The sequence below is a fragment of the Cucumis melo genome, chromosome 4 (genome assembly GCF_025177605.1).
Source record: "Cucumis melo cultivar AY chromosome 4, USDA_Cmelo_AY_1.0, whole genome shotgun sequence".
Classification (NCBI taxonomy): Eukaryota; Viridiplantae; Streptophyta; class Magnoliopsida; order Cucurbitales; family Cucurbitaceae; genus Cucumis; species Cucumis melo.
The window spans coordinates 33751155-33777227 of NC_066860.1; the positions used below are offsets into that span (position 1 = coordinate 33751155).

Below are 26073 nucleotides of genomic sequence, written 5' to 3' on the forward strand. Positions count from 1 at the left end.
TCGTCTTTGCATAAAAAGAAAGTAGAAGAGAGACGGCAGTCGCAGTTCTCTTTCAAACAAAACCAACACTATTTTTTCTTTCTTTCTTTTTCGAATATTTTCCAAACAAACACCAACTACTTCCCTTTCTTTCCACTTTACACCACAAAATCGCCGCCTTGAACCTCATCTCCTCCGCCGTCTCCACCCTCCCCTTCTCCTCCTCTGCCCGCCGCACTAACCCCTGTTTCCACCGTGGCTTCTTGAAATAACATAAACATACTTACCCTCTTCCTTTGGTAAGTAATTCTCCTATTTTTTGCATTCTTTTCTTTCTCTGTTCCTCATCTGAGAAAATCGATCAGCTTCCAATGTTTACATCCGATCTCCCCATTTCAACCAATCCCATACTTTCATTGAGTTTGTATTTCCTTTTACATAAACTGTGACGAATTTTGTTACAGTTTCTTTTGAAAGTTTTCCAATACAAGGAATTTTCTCGTGAACTTATCCCGAGAAAATCCCAGTTGGTATTCCGAGAAAAAAAGCTTTTTGGGAACTGGGACTTGATCATCTTCATAAGATCTGAAATGGGTTGCTGAAATTTTAACCTTTTTTTTCTTTCAAATTCAATTTCTTTGTGCACTATTTTATTGATATTTCATTTTCTCTGTTTTTTGTTCTTTGTCGGAGGCTGGCTGTCTCCGTTTTCTGCTGCAATTGGGTCTTTTATATTAGCGTTGAAAACGTTAATTAAAACAATAATTAAAAGTCTGTTTCAAACCCCCAGTTGCAATTTTATTATTAATCAACCACTTAATTAATCTCTCACTCTCTCTCTATTTTTTAATTACTTACTTAAAGATTGTTTTCTCAAAAAGGGGAAAAGATATTACCATTCTTTACTAATTTATGAATTGGATATTTTGGCAATAATGATTGACTCCGCCGTTTCAGTCGGCGGTTTCTGGCCCGAAAGGAAAAAGATTTTGATTTGTTTTATCGGCGGTTGACGGCGACGGAGCAATGGGAATGAAACGAGGGAAGATCTTTAAGGTAAGAGATTGGTTTTCTTAAGGATGGAGATTTAAGTTATTTTCCGACATGTCGTTTTTTTCCTTCCTTTTTGGATTGTGCTTATGATGTTTTGTCGACTTGTTGCTCCGCCGTGTAGTCGTCGTGGCCGAGGGTTGTTGCGAGGAAGTGGCTGAGTTTTCCGGCCGATAAGCAAGGATTTCCGTCCGATTTTGTCGCTCAAGGTAATTTTTTGTTAATTATAATAATATCATGCTCTGTTCTTTAAACTTGAGATTAGACTTCGGTTTTAAAAAAAAAAAAACACATTTTATCCCCAAACTCTCCCCTTTAAATCAATTTTAATCTTAAAATTAAATAAATTCTGATATAGTTTATATTTTTTAAATCAACCAATCGAATTTAATTTGTAAACCGTAGAAACAAAATAACTATGGAGTCAAAGTTGATACTTGGAAATTTTTTTATCACAGAGACTAAATAGTTGATTAAATTGCGGTAAAATTTAATACGTATGAACTAAACTATCACCCATTAAAATTTTTGAAGTTAAATTTATTTTTGTTACCTCGATTTTTAAACAAGTAAAAATATATGTTTTATTTTTTTTTTAACATTTTTGAAGTCACTGATTCTAAATTAATTTAACTAATTTTGCCTTTTGGATCACTTTTGTTGTTAAATCGAGTCGATGACAGCTTTTGAATTTGTCTTTGGCGGAAATTTGGTGTCTCTTCCAATAATTTCCTTTTTCTTTTTTCTTTTAATAAAAAACCATATTTTCCAAAACTTGAGTTTGAAATTTTCACTTTATATTACTTGAAAAATTTTCAAAGATACATCGGACAATAATTGTTTTTAGGTTGAAATATGTTTGAATTCTAGATGAATATCTAAAGAATTTTTAGACAAATGTTATAAGATATTAAGCAAAATAGATTTTGGTTGAAGAAAATTCTTTAAATTAATAATGGATGTATATGTTATATTTTGTTGACGTAATAGTCTTTAGATTTAAAAGTATAGATATCAAAGTTTAACATATAAATGAACAAATTTTAACATTCACAATATCACCGTGTGTGGAATTTGGTAAAAAATAAAAGCTTATTTACTTATTAAAAAGTTAATTTAAAGGTTTAAAATATTAAATTTTGATTAAAATATTGAATTTAATGTATGTTTATGAAAAATTATAAAAACAAAGAATTAAAAAAAAAAAAAGAGTAAATAAACATTTTGTTATTACTTAAAGGAAGTAAGTAAATATGTTTACGATTTCGTTTTTTAATTGTTTGTCGTTTGGTTGTCCGTTGAGTAGAGAGAAGAAGGAGCTGCTCCGATCAAGATCGCTGCGCCGTCGTGCCGGAAGAAGAGATCGGAGGTAACTTTTTTCTAATAGAAAATTGAGTGTGCAGCGACGCGGTAATAATAATTTTCTACAGATTCAGTCGTTTATGAGCCGTCAGATTAAATTACCTGATTTGATCAGTTGACAATAATGAGAAAAGACTTTTAATTAATAACCCATCATGAAAAATTAAAAAAACTCACTCATTTCAGGATCTGTGCCACGTGGACGGTGGAAGAAGCGGGTGCAACATTTAGTTTATTCCTGAGTTTTTCAGAGTATAGACTGTAGGGTCTTCGTTATTTAATATTTTAATTCCACGTTTTTGTTTCTGATTGGTTATCTATATTTCTAGTTGAAAGTTGGAGAATAGAGAAGACAAGTGGACTTAGAGTTAATCCCAACAGTGAATCTCTTGACTTAAGGTAATTTATTGATTTAATTTTACTTTTAGATAATGTCCTCTTTGTTTTCTCCTAATAATTCTATGGATATATACATTGATGATGAATGAGATAAAATTAATCTTAGTATTAATATTTTATTGTTTGATATGATTGTAATTATAATTGGTTTTGGATTTGAATGGGGAATTAGGATGTTGGTGGGCACATGGAATGTGGGAGGGAAGCCACCAAATGAAGGTTTGAACTTGAGGGATTGGCTCAACTCTTCAACCCCAATTGATATTTATGTTCTTGGGTATTCTCTCTCTCTTTCTCGTTTATATATCGTGCTTGAAAATGTTTCTTTTCTTTTTGTTGAAATTTATGTTTGTTTTTCTTTCTAATTTTTCGATGTTATCTTCATTTGTCTTAACGAAACACCTAAACTTATAGACAAATTTCTCAAAAGAAAATAAGCATTTGGAATTGGGAGTTCTATTTCGATAGTATTTTGGTGAATGACTTTGACATTTTAAGTCTAAATATTGATTTCTCAAAGGGTTTGCCAAGCTGACTTCTTAAACTTGCTTGCTTGAACAGCTACCCTTCCTATTCAAACTTATTGCATCACAGTTAACTTTATGTATGATAATGATTTCCCTTTCCGTCTTTTTTCTAAGATTTTGTGTTAGCTTTTTTTTTCTCCGTTTTAATATAAATATTCAAATTTTTAGTCAAATTTTAAATACAGGAAAACGTTTTAAAAGCTACTTATTTTAGTTTTAAAACCTTGACTATAGTTTATAAAACATCGTCGAAAGTAGCTAAAAAATATATGTTGTTAGTTGAATTAGTATTTACGAGCTTAATCGACAGACAAAGAAAACAAACAAACAACTGACCTAAACCTTTCCAATCAATCTTCAAATTTTAGCTTTTTTTTTTAATAGTTAATAGCTCAATCCAAGCCTAAGGTTAGCCGACTAATAGTCATCCCCTTGGGATGTACATGGAAAGAAAAGTGCAAACTTTTCATATACATAAAATTATAAATTAAACTGATTCCCTAAAATTGTGTACTTGAAAAGTCATTTCAATATATTGTCCATCCCCACCTTGCCATACCAAAACAAAAAATCTTGCCCAAACTTAAAAAAGTAATAATAATAAATATTTACGTTCCATATAATAAAATTCTATTAATTTTTCTAATAAGTATAGATATTTTGTCGATTGTTTTATTCTTGACGATTTTTCATTTTTATTGTCTCTCTTTGTTTTATAAAATAAAATAAAATGATATACATATTTTTTAATTCTTGTTTGATGTTGAAAATGTGAAAATTAACAAGTTGAAAAATGTGACTTAATTGAAAGTGAAATGCTTTGAAAATAAGATTCATAGAAGATAGACAATGTTAGTTATGTTTATTTGATTATTGTTATGGAAATGAGTCATTTTCAAACATAGCAATTTTAAGTCAAAATATCCGACCTAAAATATAGTAATATTTTATTCACAGACAGTAATAGAAATTTATCATGAATATTGATCGTTCATATTGAAAAAACTTTTATATTTTGTAAATATTATCAGTTAATTAATTACTTGTAATATTTTTGTAATAGGTTCCAAGAAATCGTCCCTCTAAATGCAGGCAATGTGCTTGGGGCGGAGGATAGTGGCCCTGCTGCCCAGTGGCTATCCCTAATCCACCAAGCCCTCAACACCGACGACGTCGATTCCCCGACATCAAACAACCAACGGCAAGCACCCCAGAAGCCAAGGCATAGTTTCTCGGACTTGCTTGCTTTAGAAGACGACACTGGCAATGGTAACACCAGGGTGTTCCCAACGTATTGCCTTGCAGCAAGTAAACAGATGGTGGGAATTTTCTTGTGCGTGTGGGTTCGAGCAGATCTTTACAAACACGTTTCGAATTTGAAGGTCTCCAACGTCGGGAGAGGTGTGATGGGGTTTCTTGGTAACAAGGTGAGCAACCATTGTATTAAAAGAACCTCTTGTTATTGAATTTGAGTCGAAGCTGAATGATCGTTTTGTGGTGTTTTGATAGGGATCTGTCTCCATTAGCATGACATTGAACCAAACAACCTTTTGCTTTGTTTGCACACATTTGACTTCTGGGGAGAAGGAAGGTGATGAAGTAAAAAGAAACTCAGACGTGAGTGAAATTTTGAAGAAAACTAGGTTTTCACATTCTTGTAAAGCTACAACTGGAGCACTGCCACCTCCTCCTGAGACCATATTAGATCATGAGTAAATTACTTTTGTGTTCTTCAGTTCCTATTAACTCGATCAAATCGATACTGCTTGTATGATTCTAACAAGAATGTATATGCAGCAAGGTCATTTGGCTTGGGGATTTGAATTACCGCCTTTCGACTGGCTGTGGGGAAACATATGAGCTTCTTAGGAGAAACGACTGGCAGGCATTACTAGAGAAAGATCAAGTGAGTTTCGATTGCGAATGGAAACTTCCAATCCACTAGCTTTTGAACATGGAAATTTGATTTCTTTTATTTGATGTTTTGGCAGCTAAAGTTAGAGCAAAGGGCTGGTCGAGTGTTTAAAGGGTGGGAAGAAGGAAGAATAGAGTTTGCTCCAACTTACAAATACATCACCAATTCTGACCATTATGTTGCATTGACTTCGAACTTGAAGCCATCCAAAGAAAAACGCCGCACTCCAGCTTGGTATGTTTTGCCGATCCTGCTAATTTTGCAACAATCTAACCTGCAAAATTTAAAGCTTATTAACCTGCAAAGAGTAAATGTTTCTGATTGGTTTCCTTTTATTTATCGACCACTTGATAGGTGCGATCGGATATTATGGAGAGGGATAGGAATGAAGCAGATGTGGTATGTTAGAGGGGAGTGTAGATTTTCAGATCACAGACCTGTCTACTCACTGTTTTCAGTCCAAGTTGAGTTAGCAAACAAAAATCGGGCAACTACAAACTCCAACATTGCTGCTCCTGCAAAACCAGCAATCGACACTGCTTTGTCGTCTTTATGTGCAGCCAAAATCCAAGCTGAAGAGCTCTTGCTCAGGGAGGAGACCATCGACACCTCCCCCTTCAGTAACTGTAACTAGCTGTCGTACTGTCACTGACCCACTTTTGGAAAGTAACCAATGTATATTTGATTTCCAAGTTTCCAACAGCTGATAATTAAAAGCTGCAAGCTGAAGACTAGCTAATCTGGCCCCCATCGATCAATCAACAGTACGTCTGATAGATCTCAAGTGCTTGAGCTCTGAAGCGCATAAATTGCGCTGTGGGTCAACCATATATTTCAGTCTGGTGATTCTTTTATTTTGTTGAAGGAAAAGGAATCAAATTGAGCAAGATCTGGACGATCTGGGCGTCAAAGCTCAAAATTTTGATATAGTTTTTTTTTTTTTTTCTTTTTTGGGGAGAAATTTGTAGATATAGGACTGGGAATGTTAATGATAGAAAGTTGGGTGGGCAGCAAAAGTGTATAAGAAAGCTAGAAATATTGGGAAATAGGAAAGATATTGTAACTTTATTCCTGGATTTATCTATTCTAACATGTTTATATTTATTAGCAAGCTTCATAAAAGTATGTGTTCATTTTCTAACTCACTGAAAGGTTATCGTCCATAAAAGAACAGAGGATGGTGTATTCTCAGCTTGCAACTTTCATTACTAATCAAGGATATTCAGTTGTAAACTCAACTACGAAAAGGACTTATATTGAAATATGAAACTTCTTTTTCAGTTTGAAATGAAATATGGGGCAGATGAACCGTATAATTAATTTTCTGATAAAGGATTTACTATGAACTCCCAAATTGAGTTCTATTATAGTACTAGTGAAAAAAAATGACAGAAAAAGAAGCACGAGTAACCTAATTGTATTGCCTTGCAAATAAACCACCTTAGTGTAGCTGTCTTAAGATCCACAACAAGCCGACTTCTGAGCAGTTTGGGAAGCCCCTGCTGCGTTATCTGCTTGGTTTATCTTGATTGTTTGAGGCTGCAATGTTCCAACAGGGGGGAGAGAGGCTCAGTACATGAACAACCAAAATATGCACAAAGTCCATATAACTAAACAGAAGAAAATCTACCCATAAAACCTCAAAAAGTTCATACCTCGGCCTTAGAGTCACTGTCCGAAAGCCTTTGCTTGATATCCTTAGCTATGGAGAAGAAAACTTCTTCCACATTCAAATTTGTCTTTGCACTCTGAAATATACCACATCTTAAGTTCAAAATTGATACACACACACACACACACGTTACAACATCTTCAAGACATGTGATCTAAAGTCTAAACTATCTATTCAAGAGGAAACAGATTCAATAACAATCAACTATTTTACTCACAGTCTCAAAAAACTTGATGCCATACTCATCTGCGAGAGCCTGCCCTTTTGATGTAGGAACAGCCTAAATGAAATTTCCATTTCCAATTATGAATTCACTGAGACTTGAATACTCATAGATTTCTGGGGGAAGAGATGTGCAAGCACACAAGTTCTAGCAACAAAAACATGAAAAAGTGCGTACCCTTTTGCTTTCATCCATATCAGCCTTGTTACCCACCAATATCTTGTTGACATTGTCAGAAGCATGTTGTTCGATGTTACGTATCCAATTCCTAATGTCTGAATTCATTAAAAAATGTAAATAAGGACAAAGGAAAATATTAATATCTGGACAAGGAACAAAAAAAAATGCCATAAAGAAAAAAAATAAGGGCGTTCCTTAACACAAAGGATTACAAAAGCTACTCTAATACAAGTATCTTCAATGGAGAAATATCTGAATCGACTGTAGGGCATCCTACTGTGAACTTGAAGAGTAACAAGCATCTTCAGATTTTTAACCTTTGGTTTAAGGTAGAGAAGAATTACTGTTAAATGATGACTCATCCGTGACGTCGTACACTAGCAAAATACCCATAGCTCCTCGATAGTAAGCTGCAGGAATAAAGTATTACTTGGGATTTAGTCTTAGTGAACCTCCCAGAAACAGCAGAAACATTTGGATACAAAACTACACAAATGAGATCAAATCAGTATGAAAACTCAGATACGTAGAGTCTGAAACTTAGTCAGCATGTAAATCTACATAAAAAGAATTGATGATACGTCCATAATAATGATAATAACAACAACAATAGTACAATTAAAGAAACTAAGAAAAGAGGTCCCTACTCATCAGGTACTGAAAATAAGGATGGAGATCAGGGAATGGAAACATTTATATGAGATCAATCCTGTAGAAATTTTAAGAATTGCATGAAAAAGAACATAGGATGAAATTAGAAAGAAACAAAAATGACCTCTAGGACCATTCTACAATTGCATATTCCAATAATACTAACAAGAGTACACGACAAGTATGTATACAGACCAGTTGTAATTGTTCTAAACCGCTCCTGACCAGCAGTATCCCAAATTTGCAATTTAATTCGTTTTCCATCAAGCTCAATGGTCCTAATCTTGAAATCAATGCTGTTTGAGTACAACCAAAGCAACGAAATCAGGAAGAGCAGGCAAATGAAGTAAGAAAGAAAATACACTAATTTCATTTTCAACACACTATAGAATGCACGTACCCTATGGTTGTGATGAAACTAGTGGTGAAGGAGCCGTCCGAGAACCGCAAAAGAAGGCAACTCTTTCCCACACCTGCCTTGTCATGTCACAAGAAGTAGCTAATGAATTTGTAATTTAGGACGCGGAGAAAAAAAATAAAATCCTACCCTGTACAATGCAGCTCTCACAAAACAAGAGCTAAAACAACATTGTCTTATACTACAAATGAGTCAATAATGAATCCTTTCAGGCAATTCACCGCTAATCCGTCAACGGGTTATTAAACATACTAATCATAAAATTCTCTCATCATATCACACTCACAAGAAACAGCTCGTGAGCAGGAGTTCAAGCAGAAAAACAAATTCCTATTAATATTACACGACTCTCACAAAACATAAATTACAATAACATTCTCTAATCACACCAATGACAAATCATTTCGAAAACTTCACCGCTAATCCATCTACAACTGATACGCACTCTAGATTCCAGCAGAGAAATCCTCTAATCATATATATTAATGAAACATCATCGAACATTAGTATACAAAAACAAAATTTCGATTAACATCCAGTTATTTCACAATTACTGATTCTAAAACTAAAGAAACCACGAGATCGAAACTCGAACAACGCAATAAAGCAAAATTAACGCACCGCTGTCGCCGATCAGCAGAAGCTTGATGAGATAATCGTAATCGGCTCGAGCTCGTGCAGGTGGAGCAGCCATTGAGAAGAGCGAAGCAGCTACAAGATCCGGTGAGAATGACAGTGAGAGATACGACGGAGGGTATGGCGTCGCTTGGTACGGCGGTACCGAACGGCCGTTGAAATCGTTTTCCGGGAGCGAAAATATGTATATATATTTTTTTTATTTCTTTTATTTTTAATTGCCCTGGTTTCAGTCTTAAGGCTACGGGGAAAAGCTCCGTGACCGATGGATTTTAATATCTGCGTTGATCCGACGGAAGAGAACGAATCTATCAATCCCGCCTTCATTTGTACGCGCACTATTTTTTGTGCAGTAGTTCAGGATTATACGATGTCGTTTGGTCGTGGCTGGAAATAGCAAAATCGTTTAACTCATCCACACGCGCGCCCAAAAAAACCCATAACCTGACGAATTCATATTACCCAACTAAGGGATGGGTTGGGTTGCAGTTTTGCAAACCGGGTCGAGTTCCCGTGTTGTATGATCTAGGGGTCGAATGTCAACCCAACTTGATTTTATAGTTGTAAATGTAGCAATTATATTCAAAATAATTAAGTATATAGCAACATTTTAAAAAAGTTGTAAATATAGCTGTCAAAATCTATCAATGATTGAAGTTTATCACTAATAAACCATGTAGTAAATGTTAGACTTTGTTATATTTGCAATTTTTTAAAAATATTGCTACATACTTAATAGTTATTCTAAAAATTGCTACCTTTTATAATTACACTAAACATAAATAAAACCTATTTAGTATTCTAATTTAACAGTTTATTTAGCTTGATTATAAATTTTTTAAAAATTGATTAATACATCTAGGTTGTTTATGTAAATATGATATTTTGTTTACCGCTAGAACTCAATTTTGAGTGAAAAATGAAAAATATAGTCTAAATTATATATATATAAGTGACCCAACCCAGTACAGGCGATGTCATCCCCTATTTATTGTAATAGAAGATCTATTACTATGACATACTAGCCCAATGTAATGAATTCAATGTGTATATTTATTTACAGTATGAGTGAAATGAATCAAACATATAGTCTCGAAGTTAACATATATAACATATATGTTAGTTGAGTTATGTTCGTTTTGATATATTAAAGTTAAATTATCGACATATTTTAAGAAATAAATTAAGACTAAAGTACCTTTAACGTATATATGATTTAAACACTAGGTTGGTTTACGCGCTTTAGTTTTCATCTCCTTTCAATTGTTGAATTTTAATTAATGAAACCTCGATAAATTTTAAATATAGTATTTATACCTACGGTGAAATCTTATATCTACCTCTTTGAGGTTGAATTTTGTTTCATCAACTAACAAATGGTGATCGAACGATAATAAATATTTTGTAATGAATAGTAATGACTCTAATTTTAAATTTGATTGAGTATATATATATATATATATCGAACTATTGAAATTACAATTTAATATTCCAACCAAATCACTGTACATAGATCGAAATGATGAAAAATCCATACACATTGACTGCTTTTCAGGTTATTTTTTATTTATTTTTGTTAAAAATATTTTTGAATCTTATGATTTCAAAGCATATGTGACGTCCCTGTATGCTTGATCATCGTTGTGGACACTTATTCCTCTCGATATTCACACTCACTCTCTTAGACTCGAGACAAACTCTTGCTTCTCATTATGTATATTTTTATTTGAACTAACGTACACCAAATTTGATTTCTCGTGGATACTCAACATCTCTCCCCCTCGAGAACAGAAAGTAGCAACAATTGACCAGCGAGGGCCACCGCAAATATGATTATTGTGACAATTTACCATGTTGTTTTGGTCAAGAAAGGGGCCTTTTTCACTTAGGCTTTTGAAACCCTAAACCCTAATATTTACCAATATAGATGATAATTCCTAATTGGAATCCTTTTATAATTTATCCTAATTTCTCTTAAAGATGGATAAAGGAATATAAATGCAAAAACAAAGAAGAAGCAAAGCCCGTGGTTCATCTAAAAACCCTCAAATTCCATTCATAGAAACCCTGCTCGGCGATTTCACAAGCTCGAACCAATTCATGGATTCCTTCAACAACAACGCCAATATGGACAACCTTTTCCTTCAAACCCTCATGGCGAGGCTCCAAATTAGGCCTCCAGTCAACTACAACAACATCAACAATCCCCTTCTCTCACAATCCCTTGAAGAACTTATCTTCGAGGCCGCCAATCTCTCCGACGACGACAACGACGACAACAAAACACCGCTCGCTAAAGAAGAATCGAAGCTTGAAAAAGAGATCATTCGCGTGATTCTCGCCGGAAATACTGATTCCCTAAAACCCAATTCAGGCCAAGCCGTCACGGTCGGCGAGCACCACGTGTGCGTGGGGTTTCACGAAGAGAAGGATTCGGATTTTCGAGTTTGGGAATGGCACGGTCATATTATGTTGTTTGATGAAGAAAATGGATACTCGCCGGAGTATATTTATGGGAATTACTTTGAGAGGCTTCAGAGGCAGGTGGTCAACCGTGAGTTGAATAAATGGAAAGAGGAAGACGAGGAAGACGAGAAAGAAGAAGATGAAAAAGAGGAGAAGGTGGGCGACTTGGGTCTTCGGGAGCTGATTGATGGCGGCGATTCGAGTGTCGGTCGAATTCTTCATCGTAATGTTAACCCCACTTCTCAAAGGTTCGGCACAATTTACTCTCAAATTTTCTGAAATTCTTTAGAATAAATCATGTTCTTATGAATTTGGAGGGAACAGGAAGTTTAACCACGATAAACCGTCTTCAAATGCGGTTTCTTAAACAATCAAAAGGTTATTTTATGGAATGGTCTCCAAATATAAAAATGCAGATGAAAAATAGAGAATCTGAGAAGTAAGACACGAAGGATTTGTATATGCTTTAATAGAGTTTTGAAGTAGCCTATTACTTTTCACTCTCGCATGCCATTGGTATATTCTGTTGTCTGTTCTATTTGTGTGATTTTAACTTGTATATGTCATAAAGTTTCTGCTCTTTGCAAAGTTCTTGGAGTCGATCATTTCTCTCTTATTCCTGTAGTTGCTGTATGTTTAGACATGGGCTCGCCTGTATGTAACTAAGGAATAACTGGTTTTATTGATTAGGTGAAGGATTTAATGGATGGAAACTTCTAGGCAGATCATATTTATGTTATTTGATGATGTTTGGGAGGTGGCAAGGTTCAATGCCTCCTTTGTGGTCTGTGTAACTTTTTTTCAGTACAAATGAGTATGGGGGTTTGAAGCGGGGACTTTTTGGTCTTCGACGTATTGAGCTAAGATCTTATTGACTTTTGTGCTCTGTGTAACCATGACCTTTGTTTGATTTTGTTGGACTTTGAGTCACTTTTGTAGTACCTTGGGGTCTCTTTTTCTGTTGGGTTTTTTCTTTTATGCTCTTGTACATTCTTTCACTTCTCTCAAGCTCCGTTACTTACTATCTGGGTTGTTTGTACAGAAATTTATGGTTATCATCATTTTTAAAAGATCATATGTAGTGGTAGATGGAAATATGGAAGTAAACATGCCAACTAATAATATTGAAACCTTCGTAGTAAAAGTCTAAAAGGAGTTCATCTAGACCCTAAATGATAGTTTGACAGAGGAGGTGCTTTATTGAGTAAAAATTTGCATAGCAAAAGCTCAGCCACATGAATCCTGGCAATTGTGATTTTCTTTGTGTCCCATTGGAATCAACCTCCACAGATAAATTAGTTCCATTAGAAGAGAAGAGCCATACTTTTGGCTGGGAAACGAGAAATCTGTAGAATCTCCGAGAAATGCAAGAATCCTAGATTGTTGTTGTTTCTCCATATAGTGCAGTTTTTACATTGATTCCGCAACTTTTCTTTCTCCCAATACCATGAACAAAACAAGCTGAGAGAGTCATTGTTTATTAGGAAATGAGAAATTTAGAAGAGTCATAAATATACTTGCATACTGAAAAAGTCGGGAACATGGTTTTGACCGAAGCAACACAATTGCAAGGAAGCTTTCCAATCTATTGCCGTAATCTTATTCCAGGATATGGCTGATGAAGTAGATGCTGCTAGAAGCAAAAGTCGGGAACATGGTTTTGGTGCAGTTGTTTATTGTGTCTTGCATGCTTGCCGCATACGAGAAGACCACGTTGTTGCTTGATTGTGCTAGAAACTTGGAGTCTTACAAGCTATTCCTTAGTTCTTTCTTGGGTTTCCCATCTCTTTGGTCTTGCTACTAGATAGATCCACTTGCACTGTTGACTTTGTTATTGGAAATCTTGACTACTTTAAACTTGATTGAGATCGATGATTGGATTGAATCCATATCTGCAAAACTTTAACTCGCGCTTCCTTTGTCATGATGATCAGTTTGCTTTTCCAACTCGATACTCATACAAGCAATCTATTTTGTTATGCATTTTGTCAGGAACAGGTTTTAATGAGCCGAGTTGCAGTCTTTCGTTCAATATAATAAGTTCAGATACCTATGGACGCTGCTATGGACTATTGTCTTACAATTTGCACCTGGGTGTTTCTGCAGTTAGGACACTGAACTTGTGTGTTCTGAAAAGTAAAGGAGACGAATACATAGAGTCAGCAACTTTTTCTCTGTTTGATGAGTTTCTTCTCCATCGTTTTTAATGAACATTTGTTCTTAGCTCTTACAAGTTCATTGTGCAAGGATTATTTGCCTGTTGCTTGATTTTTCCATTTCATCCTTTTTGTTCACGAGAATTTCACAAGATGTATTTCTCAATGGTTATAAATGCTATAATATTTTAACTTTGGATACATTTAATTAAACAATCCTTACTCAAACATTAAAATATTATCATATGAGTAAACGTTCTAAAAACTTCTATTTTTTATTTTTTAAAATTTAATTGGAGAATGGACTTATTCATCCACATTGAAGATTTTAAACTTTTAACTTAGTCTGAGTTGGTAAATAGGGTCAAACTAATATTGTTTTGGTTAAAATAAATTATTTTGATTTGTTATTATATAATAATTATTTTTGTATTTTATTAAAAATCTATGCATTAAAATTTAACAAAGAAAATAAAATTCTCCAGCTTATGTATGAAATTTGAACCCTTAGGCCTTTCCCATGGCGAGAGATGTCAAGTCCGTCTGAAGTTCGGAACAAATCGTAAACTAAGCATGTAATCTCAAATGCAACGTATCTAAATAAAATCCAACGGTGATGTTGACGCCACGTCGATGATCCGCGTGAAAGTCCAATTAACCAATAAGAAACCACTCCATTCTTCTATATCAACTCTCCTCTGCAACATTCTCCAAAATCGTTCAATATCATTAAATCCCCCCTTGCCGTTCCCAACACCGCTAGAGCTCTTTCACCTTCATACCAACAATGGCGCCAACGAAAGCCGAAAAGAAGCCCGCAGAGAAGAAGCCAGCGGAGAAAACCCCTTCCTCGGCAGAGAAGAAGCCAAAGGCTGAGAAGAAGATCGCCAAAGACAGTGGCGACAAGAAGAAGAAGAAGATCAAAAAGAGCACCGAGACTTACAAGATCTACATTTTCAAGGTTTTGAAGCAGGTTCATCCCGACATTGGAATCTCCAGCAAGGCAATGGGCATCATGAACAGTTTCATCAACGATATCTTCGAAAAACTTGCTCAAGAGGCTTCGAAATTGGCAAGATACAACAAGAAACCTACGATCACCTCACGGGAGATCCAAACCGCCGTTCGATTAGTGTTGCCTGGTGAGTTAGCGAAGCACGCTGTTTCTGAAGGAACTAAGGCCGTAACCAAATTTACAAGCTCTTAGATTCCGGTGTCGGTGAATTTTGGAATTAGGGTTTCGTTTTGGGTACTTTTTGTGTAGATCTTGGTCTCTCTGGTTACAGGTGTATCGAAATGCCTATAGTTTTAATGGATAACAAAGTTCTTTCTTCGGTAGATTCTCTTCTATTTTCTTTGGCAAATGCTGTGATACTTCTATCCTAATGTGAAAAATAGGGTTTCCACAGATCCGATCGTTATTGTGCTTTGGATTCGATTATAGAATACATGCATCATGATCTGGAATTGAAATTTCTTAACAAGAGATCGATTTATTGATAGAACTGTTGACGATAGGCAATATTGATGAGAATCGAGGTAATTCGGGAAACCCATTTTGATTGTGATCGTGATTGTGATAGAGTAGTTTGCTTGTAGCAGGATTCTGCCAGGTGTGAAGTAAGAGAGCCATTAATTGCTTTTGAGAGAATCGATGTGGTTAGGGTTTTGTTATTTGCAACTCGTGATGGGAAAAAGATGACAAGAAATATAAACAATTATTAAATGGAATTCGGAAGGTAGAGTTTGAATGTGAAGTGAATTCGAAGTACCTTTGCAACCATCTTTAATTAAGTATTGAAATTACTGATTTTGGATGCCTTCAAAACTAACCACATAGATTTAAGTGCTTCGAACTAAGTAATTATTGTCTCAAAATAATTTGGAATTCTTAAAGCTTTAACAACTTTAAATTCTCAAGCTAGAAGAGGTAGTCCATGAATGTATTCATGGGGTGGAACATAATGGCATATGAATCAAACAATCATCATATGGGACATAAATCAATTCAAGGGGTGAGGAGGAATGTGGCCACATATGGTTCTACTTGTTGTTTTGGGAATAAGTTCAAATGAGCAAAAGCTATTATAGATGAACAAACATAACAAAGAATAGGCTAGGAAACTCAGATGAATGAAGAAGAAAACAACTAATCATGCAAAATTATCAAAACTCAACCGCAACACCTAAACAAAGTAAAACATACACAAAAGCTATGTATGTATAAATGACATCTATATAATAGATATAAGTTGTATGTATGTATAAGTGACATCTATGTAATAAATATAGGATGTTAGAAGTATGTTTTTATATCGTAAGAGTTTGAAGGAAGTTAAAAGAAAGAAAACTCTATCAAAATATAACAATGGTGGGTTTCATCTTCCCAACTTTCACGATTTGTTATTGAGGAGGAAATTACTTGGAAAAAAAGAACCATTGTATCATAAATTTTTTCCAACCATTGCTTCAGAAATTTATAATTTATTACTTGTTTTGTTTAATTAAAACAAAGAAAAAAGGCTGGAAATGTATTGAAAATGGGCTTTTAAAGAAACAGGCCCGGCCCAATAGGGTAAGGTTGGAAATATCTAAAAACAATTAAATCAGCGAAATGTCAAAGGTAATAAACGTGGAGAGTTGTGATTGGGTGTGGCAGCTATATCTACGCGACCGATTCCTTTCCCTTGACCCAAAGGATTAGTTCCGTAAGATCCCAATTCCGCCACCATTTTCGACCTCATCCTCCCAAAATTATCCGATCCGCCTCCGCCTCCACCTCCACCTACACCGCCGTTGCTTCTCGACCTAACTTTTTCATCATGTTACGGATCAGATGATTTCTGGTTTATCCATTTGACTCGACGATTTCAGGTCTTAATGTTTTAAATCTTTGTGTTTTGATTGATTCCAACATTTTCAATTTCTTTTCAAAGTTTTCTTCAAGCTCTTGGCTCGCAAATCTGAGGTTTTGTTAGACCCTACGAAAATTAGGGTTACGAAGAGCATTTCAATATGCCTTCGGAAACTATTGATCTCTACCTTCGCCCTTTGCTTCCTTCTTTGACTTCTTTTCATGGTGGTTCCTCTTCGCATCGTCTGAAGCGGCTCGAAAAGGGTGATCGGCGTGGTAATCTTAGTTAACATAGGGTTCTTTTAGTGCATTTCGTGCTCTATTCGTATTCTTCAATCTTCTCTTTCCTCCTCCTTGCTCTTTTGGTCCTATTCGAGGTTTGGAATTCCTAGAGAAATTATAATTTTACGGTAAGGGTTTATTGTTTTGATCTTGAGGTTTAGCGGCAATCGAAGTCCCTGAAAGCGAGTCACTGGCAATTGGCTACTCGTTGAGAGGGTTTTTGCATTCTTGATTATTGTGCGAGGTATTGTCCTTATTCCTTTTATATTCTTCGTAAAAATTTTACAGGCACAATATAGCTTGCTCCTGGATCGAATTTCTTTCCGGCCTGTTTCACGATATTCTGGATATATGTGCAGGTTCTAGCAGATTTCTTGTGTCTTACATAAATCTGAATGGACATTCCTTCGATTCATCAGAAGTTGGCTGTTGGTGTAGACGGTCTGGTGGATGATCTGCAGTCGTCTTTGAAAGAAATTGATGCTGCATTGTTTAATGATCTTGATGGGTTTTTTAAGAAGTCTTTGAGCATTGAAGATACTCAAAGTTCAGAATTTAAACGTGATGTGAATTGCAGCGATAATTCAAATGATAGAAACAAACAAAAAGAGCTTGAAATTCCCTCGAGCAACTCATCTAAGAAGTGTTTAAGCAAATCCAAATCCTTTCCCCTCCCTGTTGTAACATCCCCCCCTAATGATTCTTCAGACAATGATAAGGAACGACAAACAGCGATGGGTGATGTATCCTGTAATGAGTCTATGCATCAAGCCTTTTCACGATCCATATCTTTACCAGTAAGTTCTCTTCTTGTCAAAATTAAATATGGAAAAATTGTAGCTGTGTCCTGTGTTTAAGAATTCTTGTATTCAGTCGCGTAGCTTTGCTATCTCCGTTTCTTATTTCCATGGAAACTATTGATATCAAAAAAAAAAAAATTGTCACAAAGGAAAATATGGTGTGTGCATCGGAACTTCTAAGGACAAGCTTTACAAGTTTGGCTGACACGATTGATGATCCTAGATATTATATGGAAAACCCATTTTTTTTAATATAGTGGCTTATCATCCATTTGCTTCATAAATGAAAAAAATGATTTCTATTCTTACTATGCCATGCTTTTTTGTTCTTTGGGAGACATTTCTACTGTTGCCAGTATGGATTGCTTTCTAATTTGGTGGCTTTTTGCAATACTGATGTATGAAGTTAATTTGATTCGCCATTTTTTCGTTGGCATTTCATGAGTAGATTTTCTCGTTACAAAATTATACTACGTTTTTTGTTTATTCACCCCAAGTGCAGATTTGAGTTTGTTACTCACAAAGCAGCACATTATCTGAGGTTGTTTGTGGATATGAGTGAAAAGTAAATGTTAGTGAATCCATTGCATATTTGCATTTTGTCTTCCCTTCTGTTTGCTGACTTGACTTCTAACATCCAGGTGCCTGCAAAGCTCGTATCTGCAATGAAAGGTAGCCGAGCACAACACTATGGGGAGTCACCTAAGATGACTGTGACATGGGCTCCTGATGTGTATGACCCTCCTCAGACATCGTTGTGCCATTGTGTCAAAAACAACAAGAAGCAGCAGAAATCAAAGAACAGGAAGAATGGGAAGAAAGGACAGAAGGGCAGCAACTCTTCGCGCGGGAGTGGTGGCAGGGACAAAAGGCAGGCTCGTAAATCTGTTGGTAGTTCTGATCGGTATCAAAGATCATTTAACTCTCAAGAAAGTTTGGTTAATACTCTCAACGAATTTGAGAGTTTCGACGACGGGAGCTCAGACTCTCACTGTGGAAGCATCTTCCTGAAAACATCAGTCACCAAGGTGCACTACTCTGTTACTGAAGCCTTGTGAGCGTTACCTGTCCAAGTTTTCATCATCTCTCACAGTATTCTGTAAATAAATAAAATGTTGTTTTGGTTTCGTTTGTGATTGTTGATGTCTGAGATGCTTGGACCAAGAAATTGTACGTTAACTCGTTTGTTGTTTGTTTGTATGAGAGATTTATAGACCCTTTTGTTATATGACGATGTTTGTTTAATTTCAACACTGCGGAAATGATATGTTACTATGGTTATGGATATGGTTGTGACTGCTTCTAGTTTTTATTGGGATATGCTTGACTTGATTCTATATAATTACTAATGGAATGTAGAAGTGCATCATTTTTTTCTAAAAATACCAAAAAACAGAAGATTCATAGAGAAAATAGTGAAGCTTTGAAATTGGAATAACTCAATTATAATTTTTAGATCTTGTCCTAAAGAAGATTAGTTTAATGAGATATCAATTGAACTCAACTAAATGATTTCAATTGATATAATTCTTCTCCCCCAAAGGACCCGATCGTATACAATTATTCTGTCATAGCTAGCTGCCTTGCCAACAATTTATGTAGTATACTCTGCATTTATTTTGACATAGTCGTAGCTCAAGTCGCAACCCCATGCTCGTCCTTCTCCTTGCCCATCACCTGTCGATCAAAGCAACTACCTAGCTTAGCTTGAGGTTGGTATTAGAAAAGCTTTTTGATTATAGTTTTCATACGATAGATATCGTTTGGAATATTCATAGTTACAATAAATCATCTTTTCTTAGGATGTACCAAGTGAAGAAGTGAAAATGTTATTCAATTCAGAGTTATATTAAATCATCCTCTCTCACCTATGGAAATGTAAATTCTGACGGTATCATGGGTTTCTCCAGCTCTTCTAAGGTAGTTACTAGCTGCAACCCTGAAAGAAGAAATAATATACAATTTACAATAATCAAAATTGGACAAATTAAAATTAGATTTGGGTGTCTTTAAACCTGTCAAAAGATTGGGGTTCTCCTCCATCCATGAGGAGAATGTTTCCTAGGGACACTTTGAGTTTCGTCTGCTCGAAAGGTACCCCTGCATACCCAGCAGCCGCTGCTATCCGTCCCCAATTTGGATCTCGGCCATATATAGCTGACTGCAGCATGGGAAAAACAATGACGATGTATGCTTGGACAAGGTGCTTGGGAGAAAGATGATTAAGAAGAAAATCTTGCCTTTACAAGTGATGAGCCTGCTACCGAACGAGCAATTTTTGCTGCTTCGGCTTCTGAATTTGCGCCATTCACTGTAATCTGTGGCATTGGTAATTTGAAATTAAAATGCACAGATTATGTAAAAGATTTTTTTGGCTTATAGAAATGGCAGACCGACCTCAATCAGACAGGTAGCACCTTCTCCATCCCAGGCTATTGACTTGGCAAGGCCTTGCATCACCTGAAAATAGAAAGGAGAAACAATCCTAAACATCGAAATAACTTTTTCCTCAAATTTCTTTTGAAGCTATCCTGTTTCTCAAAAAGGCGTACCACATCAAGGCATTCTTGGAGTTGTCCTGCTTCTCGACTTTTCAAGGACGAAATTATATTTGAACTGGATCCCGACAAGCCACTCGACAAAGCAATGACGGTGTCATTGGTACTTGTATCCCCATCCACCTACATCATCAAACTCATTTTTCTTTTAAAAAGGAAAATTGTGATGGTACTTCCAAACGTCACCTATATAACATTATTGTATTGTATCATTGATTTGGTATGATACTCTACCTGTGTGCCTAAATTTTTAATATATAATCCATCCTGAATATTTCGTTTACAAAACCAATCATACCGTGATCTGATTGAAGCTTCGATCAACAGATATTTGCACCATCCTTCTCCAAACATCAGTAGCAACCACCGCATCTGTTGTTACAACCTACCACATTGTAACATTTCAACATTATTCCAAACAATCCCAGTCATTTAACTTGTTTGAGTACGAACTGCAAAGTTTGAAGATACGTACACCGAGCATAGTAGCCATGTCCGGGTGAATCATTCCAGAACCTTTCGCCATTCCTCCAATTCTTATAGTTGAGCCCCCAACCTAGGCATTAAATCATCTGTTAATCCATTGTGTTATGATGTTATCAAAGTACAATGTTGAAAGTGCTTTTTATGTTGGTTAGACCAAGACTATTGTATAGTCCACAAGCAGAACAAGGAAATATAAAACGGTTTTTACGCACTTGGGACTCAATAGCCACACTTTTACTAACAAGGTCAGTCGTCGTTATCGCTACTGCTGCAGAAGCTGCACTGTAAACAGACTGATAAAGTTATAAACAACCAGAAAAGTTAACAAGGAAAAAACTTGGCAGAATAGAAGCCAAAGCCGAACATATAACCACAAAAAGTACTAGTGAAACTAACTAAAAGATTGAGGAATACCTATCAACGGAAGATGAAAGGGATCTGACTAGTTTTGGAAGAGAATTCAAAAGTGCATCCTGCATTTGAAGTTGGATAACTTTAGAGTTCAAGACAATCCATCCAGTAGGTATATTTTCTTTTAAAACATAATACATAATATATCTTCGTACCTTTTTTATTCTATGACCAATCACCCCGGTAGATTGAACTAATACTTCCTCCGGCCTTATTTGAAGAATCTGCAATTAAAGTTATATACAACTTAAAATTGTTCCGAGAAAAGATTAAGAGGTTTGTTCTTAACCCTATGAAGGTGCATGCCTTAGAAAGATTGTCCACACATTCTATCATATCTTGATAACCAGCCTCCCCCTGCAACAACAAAAAGACTCTTAGCTATGTAGATATTCATCCAACATAGGCATGGACTTCTATCTTTTCGAGTCCAAACAATATTCAATCGGTGTCGTCAAAACAACAGCTTACCGTAGCGGCATTGGCTTGACCAGCATTTATTAACACTGCACGTGCCTAACAAATTGTAGAATCAATCAAATCATTGTTAGAAAATAAGTTAAAACTACTGTTTTGTTAAACAGAATGAGCCAAATCCGGAGTGGCCGTATAAAAGGAGCAAAATCAGTGAACTTGTTTAGTTACGGTTTTATCATCAACGAATGTCTTGTCCTGCTGCTTGGTAAACATAACTTAAACTCGAGATAGAAAACCTACCGTTTCCGAAATGTCCAATGCCTTTTTACAATATAACACAGGTGCTGCAGCAACTACATTCTTTGTAAATGCTCCTGGAAATGAAAATGAGCAAACTTAGTCATTATAAAGAATGTTCTTCAAGCTTAGACACAGATGGCAAAGTTTCATGTGCCCGACCAAAACACAACGGGCATGAATAAAAAGTTCAAAATCAGTCGGGATAAGTTAATCCCCAAGAACGTGGCCAAAACCACCAAAACTTTTCCCATAACAATCATTAACCAGTTTGTCTAACAACCAAAAACTGGTTGTTATTTAGAACACAGATAAACTCAACAGTGAGCTCTTACCGCCAGAAATGGCATCAACATCACAAGTAACAAGTGCAAGGTCAGGCTTCTCTCCCTTTGCTCTTAATCCTCCATATAGCCCAGCAGCTTTGAACCCCTTTGCAGCAGTAACTCCTCCATCAATCTACAAAAACAAGTTTACTTTTGGTTTGAACTTATAAAAAAAAGTAAAACAACTGAGGATACACGACAACAATATATTGTCTAGAATTTATAACAATTTTTTTAGTCTAAACTTATAATAAGTTGAAAACTGACAATACCTATACTTTATTGATCGCTTCCAAAGAACATTTGTACAAAACTAAATGTTCTTTAGATTATAAAATTTGACATTCTGAGAAAACTTATGTAGAGAAGACAAGGAAACTAAGACGGACACAAGAACAAGAAGGCCACGAAAGTAATCAGCCAACCCCAGAAACTCAAACTAAATCAAAACAATCAAGAAATCATTAAGGATACAAAGGGAGCAAATTAACAGTCCCTGACCTGCTTCCATGGTCCATCAGGAATCAAAATCGGAGCCTGCGGCAAATAATTGGCGGTCTCATTGGTAGCCACAGAAAACACTCGAAAATTCCTCTAGAAAAAACAGAAACGAACAGAACATCACCAAAAGCAATGGAATAAACATATAGCTGAAATGGGGAAAAAGCGGTATGAACATTGCTCAAATTTGTAGCTAAAATTGGACCCAGAAACAGAAACACAGAGATGGGGGGGACTTCGAAAAGGGCTTTGGAGGCGATCGAAAACAAACCTTGTGGGATTGAAAGGTGGGGAATTTGAGAGATGGGTAGTGCGGAACAGAGAGATACATTGGTTGGGTTCTGTTGAAAATACTGAAACAGAGAGAGTGAAGAAAAAGGAGGCGATGATTGGATCAATAAAGCGTTATATAAAGTTGTTTGTGTGTTGATTTTAGTGGGTCAAGTGAAGTTCAAATGATGATCGGCAGACGGCGGCTATTGCGATGGTGAAGGGGTGGGTGTTTGAGCACGTGAGTATCACGTGGAGGGACTGGATCATCGTTTTGCAAGTGAACAAAACAAAAGGGTTTATCTTTGAAAGGAGAAAATTAAAGAGAATTTGAGGGTTGAAGGAGGTCGAAGGATTCAATTTGGAGAGTTGCTTTTGTGTTTCTCTTTCAACTTAGGTGATTACACTTCACAAGTCTCTATAATACAAAGAATTGAGAAAAACAAAAAGCTTAGGTTATACATTCAAAAAACGTCTAAAATAACCTTATTTTTATTCATGGATTTCCACCACTTTTTCCTTATTTTTCTCTTACAAAATCATAATTAGTTATTGTTTTTTATTAATAATTTAGAAGTTTTGAATGTTTATTTATGTAATTTATTTTGAATTTGGCAGGTTTGAAAACAACCCATGAGGAATGTCTTTTAAAAAAGAAAAAGAAAAGGAAAAATCACAATCAATTGTTTAGTCATCAACCAAGGAATCTCAAATTTAGGGTTGGCTACAAAAACGTTATTTTTAAATATAGCAAAATAAATCAAATATTCGTAAAATATAATAAAATATCATAATCTATCTATATAATTCCGTGATATTTGGTTGTATTTATAAATATTCTAAAAGATTTTATCATCTAAAGTAATTTTCTTTTTTTATGACCTCTAGATTTTTTTTCTTTTTCTCCTAGAAAAAGTAGCTTAAGATATATTATTAGAAAGTGGAAAAAAAAATGTTATGAACAAATAGAGACATCATATACAACTCAACTTGGTAGATTTTGTATGCAACAAACATAGTTCATAAGAACCCACTTAGTTTTGAATTTATCTCATTTTGTTCTTTTGTTCTTAAATTTTATAATAATGTTGGAGAGAATCAGAAAGTACCAAATAAGGTTTGTCACAAACTGATGACAAAGTATAAAATCATGATTGAGACAGAAAAGTAAATATTCATTTATTTGCTTTTTCTTCAACATTTTTTTTTTCTCTAAAAACTATATCTTTTAAAAATAAATTGAGTAAAAAATAAATAAAATCACAACAGATTCGAAAACTTAAAAACCTAGCTAAAGTTCAAACACATAATTTGTATAAGATATGGTTTAAGATTAATTAGAAAATGTATATAGTTACATTAAATCCACATAGATTATTAAAAATTTTAAAAAGATGAAGACAATTTTAACTCTGTTGTATATTCTCTGTGGTTAAATTATAATATTTTTTATATTAAATGTTGCAATCGATATTGAATAACCATAAAATATATATATATATATATATATATATGTTTATATTTTCATTTAATGTTTTCTAATTGTTTATTTCTGTTGTTAAGGTGTAAAATCACTATAATATAGAAATATCTTTAGGTAATTAGGTAATCACTATAACCGAATATTTTACTTAATTAGGTTTAACCATTTTGGTTGTATTGCACATTGCCACTTTTCTTCCAATATTGTTCATTCGATTTTGGTCAGTTTCGTACAACAAGCAACATAAAAAAACATGAGAATGAAAAAATGAAGAAAAACAAATTCATGTAAAAAACCAGAAAACAAATTTTTAATGCTCCAACATAAATTGAATATTATAAACCTAAAGTGAAATTTGAAATCAATTTAATAAGAAAACCTTTTTTTTTTTCATATTTGTGTCATTACAAATTCTTTATTTTATTAATTAATCAAGAGCTTGTATACATTTGATTTTTGTAAGTGCGATTTAATGGGATATCCATAGAAAAAAATGGGGAATTTAAAACATTCTCGTAGTTTGATCTATTCAATTAGGCTATTACGTTAGAAAATGTTTACTTGGGTAAAAATATCCAATATCCAAGAACGAGTTCTTATGATTTTATTTTGGAATATATTAGACATTTGCAGATTTACGTCAGAGTGCAGTTTTACTAATCTAACGGAACTCTTCTATGAATCTCTTCAACCTTTATATCAACAAATCTATTCATGATTTTCATTGATGCATATATGTTTGTGTCTATATATATACAATCTAAAAAAATTAATGTAAATAAATAACTATTTAGATCCAATCGACAGTAAACTTCATTTCATTAAATTGATTAAGCAGTGTGACATGCAATCATTCGTATTTGAAGCCTCAAACTCTGACACAGTTAGAGTGAGTCATTGGGTCGTCAATCGGTCTCTTCCTAATATTGTTGATCTAACTCTCTTACCTCTTCTATCAGAATTTGATTCTTGAGGATATCCACCATTGTTCCTCAAGGTTCTTCCAGGTGAACTCAATTTTAAATGGAGATGTGCAAGTCAAGATCATTGACATGAAGTTGTTATGATTTCTATCAAACATCCTTTCCATCTGATGGGCTCCGTCGACTTGGATTTATCTCTTTTGTTGACTGCATTTGTAATCTCTCTCTCTTTGAATCTACTAAAAGATTTCTTTAGTCAACGACTACAATAACTTCACTACTCGTGATTTAGCTTATCATGGTCCATATTAATAATAAAGCGTTAATTCATTTCATAAATCAAAGGCCACAATGTGATAAAATAATCACTACTTACATGAAAGATCAGTATCAATTGTTCAAATCCTTCCAGCCAAAATGAACACTACTCAATTGGGGTAAAATTTTGTACTATTGACTCCCTCGCTACATATAATAATAAAAAGAAGGGGAAAAATCATCACTTATATGTTTATTCAAATGAAAACAACATATATACAATATCCTACTGATGACTCCATATGCAGACTTTTAACTACTAATGCTCGAGCAAATGAAAGAAAGAACAATAAAACCTACATTTATTCAACGAATCCTAAAAATGAAATTACTAGAACAGACGGATGCAAAAAATCACGAGGTCCAAATTTGTGAAGGCAAATATATACAGAGAGATGATCAATAGTTGTGAAATTTTTGAAAAAGAAAAGAGGATAGAGATTAGAAGATGCATACAGATAGAGAGATGGAGCGATTATTGGAAGTTGGAAGTTGAAAGTGGCAACAAGCAAG

The 26073-nt window shown here is 34.8% G+C and overlaps 6 protein-coding genes across 9 annotated transcripts; 4 read left to right on the forward strand and 2 right to left on the reverse strand.

Annotated features, from left to right (window-relative positions):
• Positions 1 to 6373, forward strand: LOC103486410 (type I inositol polyphosphate 5-phosphatase 8). The gene is made up of 11 exons (XM_008444357.3): positions 1 to 278; positions 937 to 1035; positions 1154 to 1238; positions 2336 to 2398; positions 2721 to 2790; positions 2963 to 3067; positions 4381 to 4744; positions 4827 to 5029; positions 5115 to 5223; positions 5309 to 5466; positions 5587 to 6373. Exons 2-11 carry the CDS (start codon positions 1006 to 1008, stop codon positions 5864 to 5866), a joined length of 1467 nt encoding a protein of 488 aa, XP_008442579.1. The 5' UTR covers positions 1 to 278; positions 937 to 1005; the 3' UTR covers positions 5867 to 6373.
• An 85-nt stretch (positions 6374 to 6458) lies between these two features.
• LOC103486412 (ras-related protein RABE1c-like) lies at positions 6459 to 9289 on the reverse strand. The gene is made up of 8 exons (XM_008444360.3): positions 8998 to 9289; positions 8359 to 8431; positions 8154 to 8254; positions 7652 to 7717; positions 7305 to 7402; positions 7122 to 7184; positions 6888 to 6980; positions 6459 to 6771 (listed from the first exon to the last, which is right to left on the reverse strand). Exons 1-8 carry the CDS (start codon positions 9068 to 9070, stop codon positions 6688 to 6690), a joined length of 651 nt encoding a protein of 216 aa, XP_008442582.1. The 5' UTR covers positions 9071 to 9289; the 3' UTR covers positions 6459 to 6687.
• Positions 9290 to 10886: 1597 nt separating this feature from the next.
• On the forward strand, positions 10887 to 13835 carry LOC103486409 (uncharacterized). Of its 4 annotated transcripts, none has more exons than XM_008444356.3 (2): positions 10887 to 11726; positions 13477 to 13835. In XM_008444356.3, the coding sequence occupies exons 1-2, from the start codon at positions 11011 to 11013 to the stop codon at positions 13481 to 13483; spliced, it is 723 nt and encodes a 240-aa protein (XP_008442578.2). In that variant the 5' UTR covers positions 10887 to 11010; the 3' UTR covers positions 13484 to 13835. The 4 variants fall into 4 exon arrangements, with proteins under 4 accessions (XP_008442578.2, XP_008442577.2, XP_050940164.1 ...); XM_008444355.2 differs by having other exon boundaries at positions 10928 to 11726; positions 13471 to 13835; XM_051084207.1 differs by lacking the exon at positions 13477 to 13835 and adding an exon at positions 13087 to 13393 and having other exon boundaries at positions 10938 to 11726.
• Positions 13836 to 14338: 503 nt separating this feature from the next.
• On the forward strand, positions 14339 to 14972 carry LOC103486408 (probable histone H2B.3). Its single transcript, XM_008444353.3, has one exon. It carries the CDS (start codon positions 14422 to 14424, stop codon positions 14839 to 14841), a length of 420 nt encoding a protein of 139 aa, XP_008442575.1. The 5' UTR covers positions 14339 to 14421; the 3' UTR covers positions 14842 to 14972.
• A 1270-nt stretch (positions 14973 to 16242) lies between these two features.
• LOC103486407 (uncharacterized) lies at positions 16243 to 18857 on the forward strand. The gene is made up of 3 exons (XM_008444352.3): positions 16243 to 17014; positions 17130 to 17567; positions 18212 to 18857. Exons 2-3 carry the CDS (start codon positions 17166 to 17168, stop codon positions 18626 to 18628), a joined length of 819 nt encoding a protein of 272 aa, XP_008442574.2. The 5' UTR covers positions 16243 to 17014; positions 17130 to 17165; the 3' UTR covers positions 18629 to 18857.
• A 117-nt stretch (positions 18858 to 18974) lies between these two features.
• LOC103486405 (arginine biosynthesis bifunctional protein ArgJ, chloroplastic) lies at positions 18975 to 23268 on the reverse strand. The gene is made up of 17 exons (XM_008444349.3): positions 22838 to 23268; positions 22567 to 22659; positions 22075 to 22198; positions 21743 to 21816; positions 21497 to 21541; positions 21332 to 21382; positions 21181 to 21249; positions 21029 to 21087; positions 20827 to 20896; positions 20604 to 20684; positions 20427 to 20513; positions 20123 to 20251; positions 19968 to 20030; positions 19811 to 19888; positions 19586 to 19731; positions 19439 to 19509; positions 18975 to 19247 (listed from the first exon to the last, which is right to left on the reverse strand). Exons 1-17 carry the CDS (start codon positions 22895 to 22897, stop codon positions 19165 to 19167), a joined length of 1383 nt encoding a protein of 460 aa, XP_008442571.1. The 5' UTR covers positions 22898 to 23268; the 3' UTR covers positions 18975 to 19164.
• Positions 23269 to 26073: the final 2805 nt, after the last annotated feature.

Excerpts from the sequence above, each read along its gene's own strand:
- LOC103486409 (XM_051084207.1), top strand. The coding sequence starts at position 11,011 with ATGCAAAAACAAAGAAGAAGCAAAGCCCGTGGTTCATCTAAAAACCCT.
- LOC103486408 (XM_008444353.3), top strand. The coding sequence starts at position 14,422 with ATGGCGCCAACGAAAGCCGAAAAGAAGCCCGCAGAGAAGAAGCCAGCG.
- LOC103486407 (XM_008444352.3), top strand. The coding sequence starts at position 17,166 with ATGGACATTCCTTCGATTCATCAGAAGTTGGCTGTTGGTGTAGACGGT. Across the intron at positions 17,568-18,211 it reads CACGATCCATATCTTTACCA|GTGCCTGCAAAGCTCGTATC; the intron begins GTAAGTTCTCTT and ends TCTAACATCCAG.
- LOC103486410 (XM_008444357.3), top strand. The coding sequence starts at position 1,006 with ATGGGAATGAAACGAGGGAAGATCTTTAAG. Across the intron at positions 3,068-4,380 it reads ATTGATATTTATGTTCTTGG|GTTCCAAGAAATCGTCCCTC; the intron begins GTATTCTCTCTC and ends TTTTTGTAATAG. Across the intron at positions 5,467-5,586 it reads AAACGCCGCACTCCAGCTTG|GTGCGATCGGATATTATGGA; the intron begins GTATGTTTTGCC and ends ACCACTTGATAG.
- LOC103486412 (XM_008444360.3), bottom strand. The coding sequence starts at position 9,070 with ATGGCTGCTCCACCTGCACGAGCTCGAGCCGATTACGATTATCTCATC. Across the intron at positions 7,403-7,651 it reads GGATGAGTCATCATTTAACA|ACATTAGGAATTGGATACGT; the intron begins GTAATTCTTCTC and ends TAATGAATTCAG. Across the intron at positions 6,981-7,121 it reads GCATCAAGTTTTTTGAGACT|AGTGCAAAGACAAATTTGAA; the intron begins GTGAGTAAAATA and ends GGTATATTTCAG.
- LOC103486405 (XM_008444349.3), bottom strand. The coding sequence starts at position 22,897 with ATGTATCTCTCTGTTCCGCACTACCCATCTCTCAAATTCCCCACCTTT. Across the intron at positions 21,250-21,331 it reads GTGTGGACAATCTTTCTAAG|ATTCTTCAAATAAGGCCGGA; the intron begins GCATGCACCTTC and ends CTTTAATTGCAG. Across the intron at positions 20,897-21,028 it reads CTTTCATCTTCCGTTGATAG|TGCAGCTTCTGCAGCAGTAG; the intron begins GTATTCCTCAAT and ends GTCTGTTTACAG.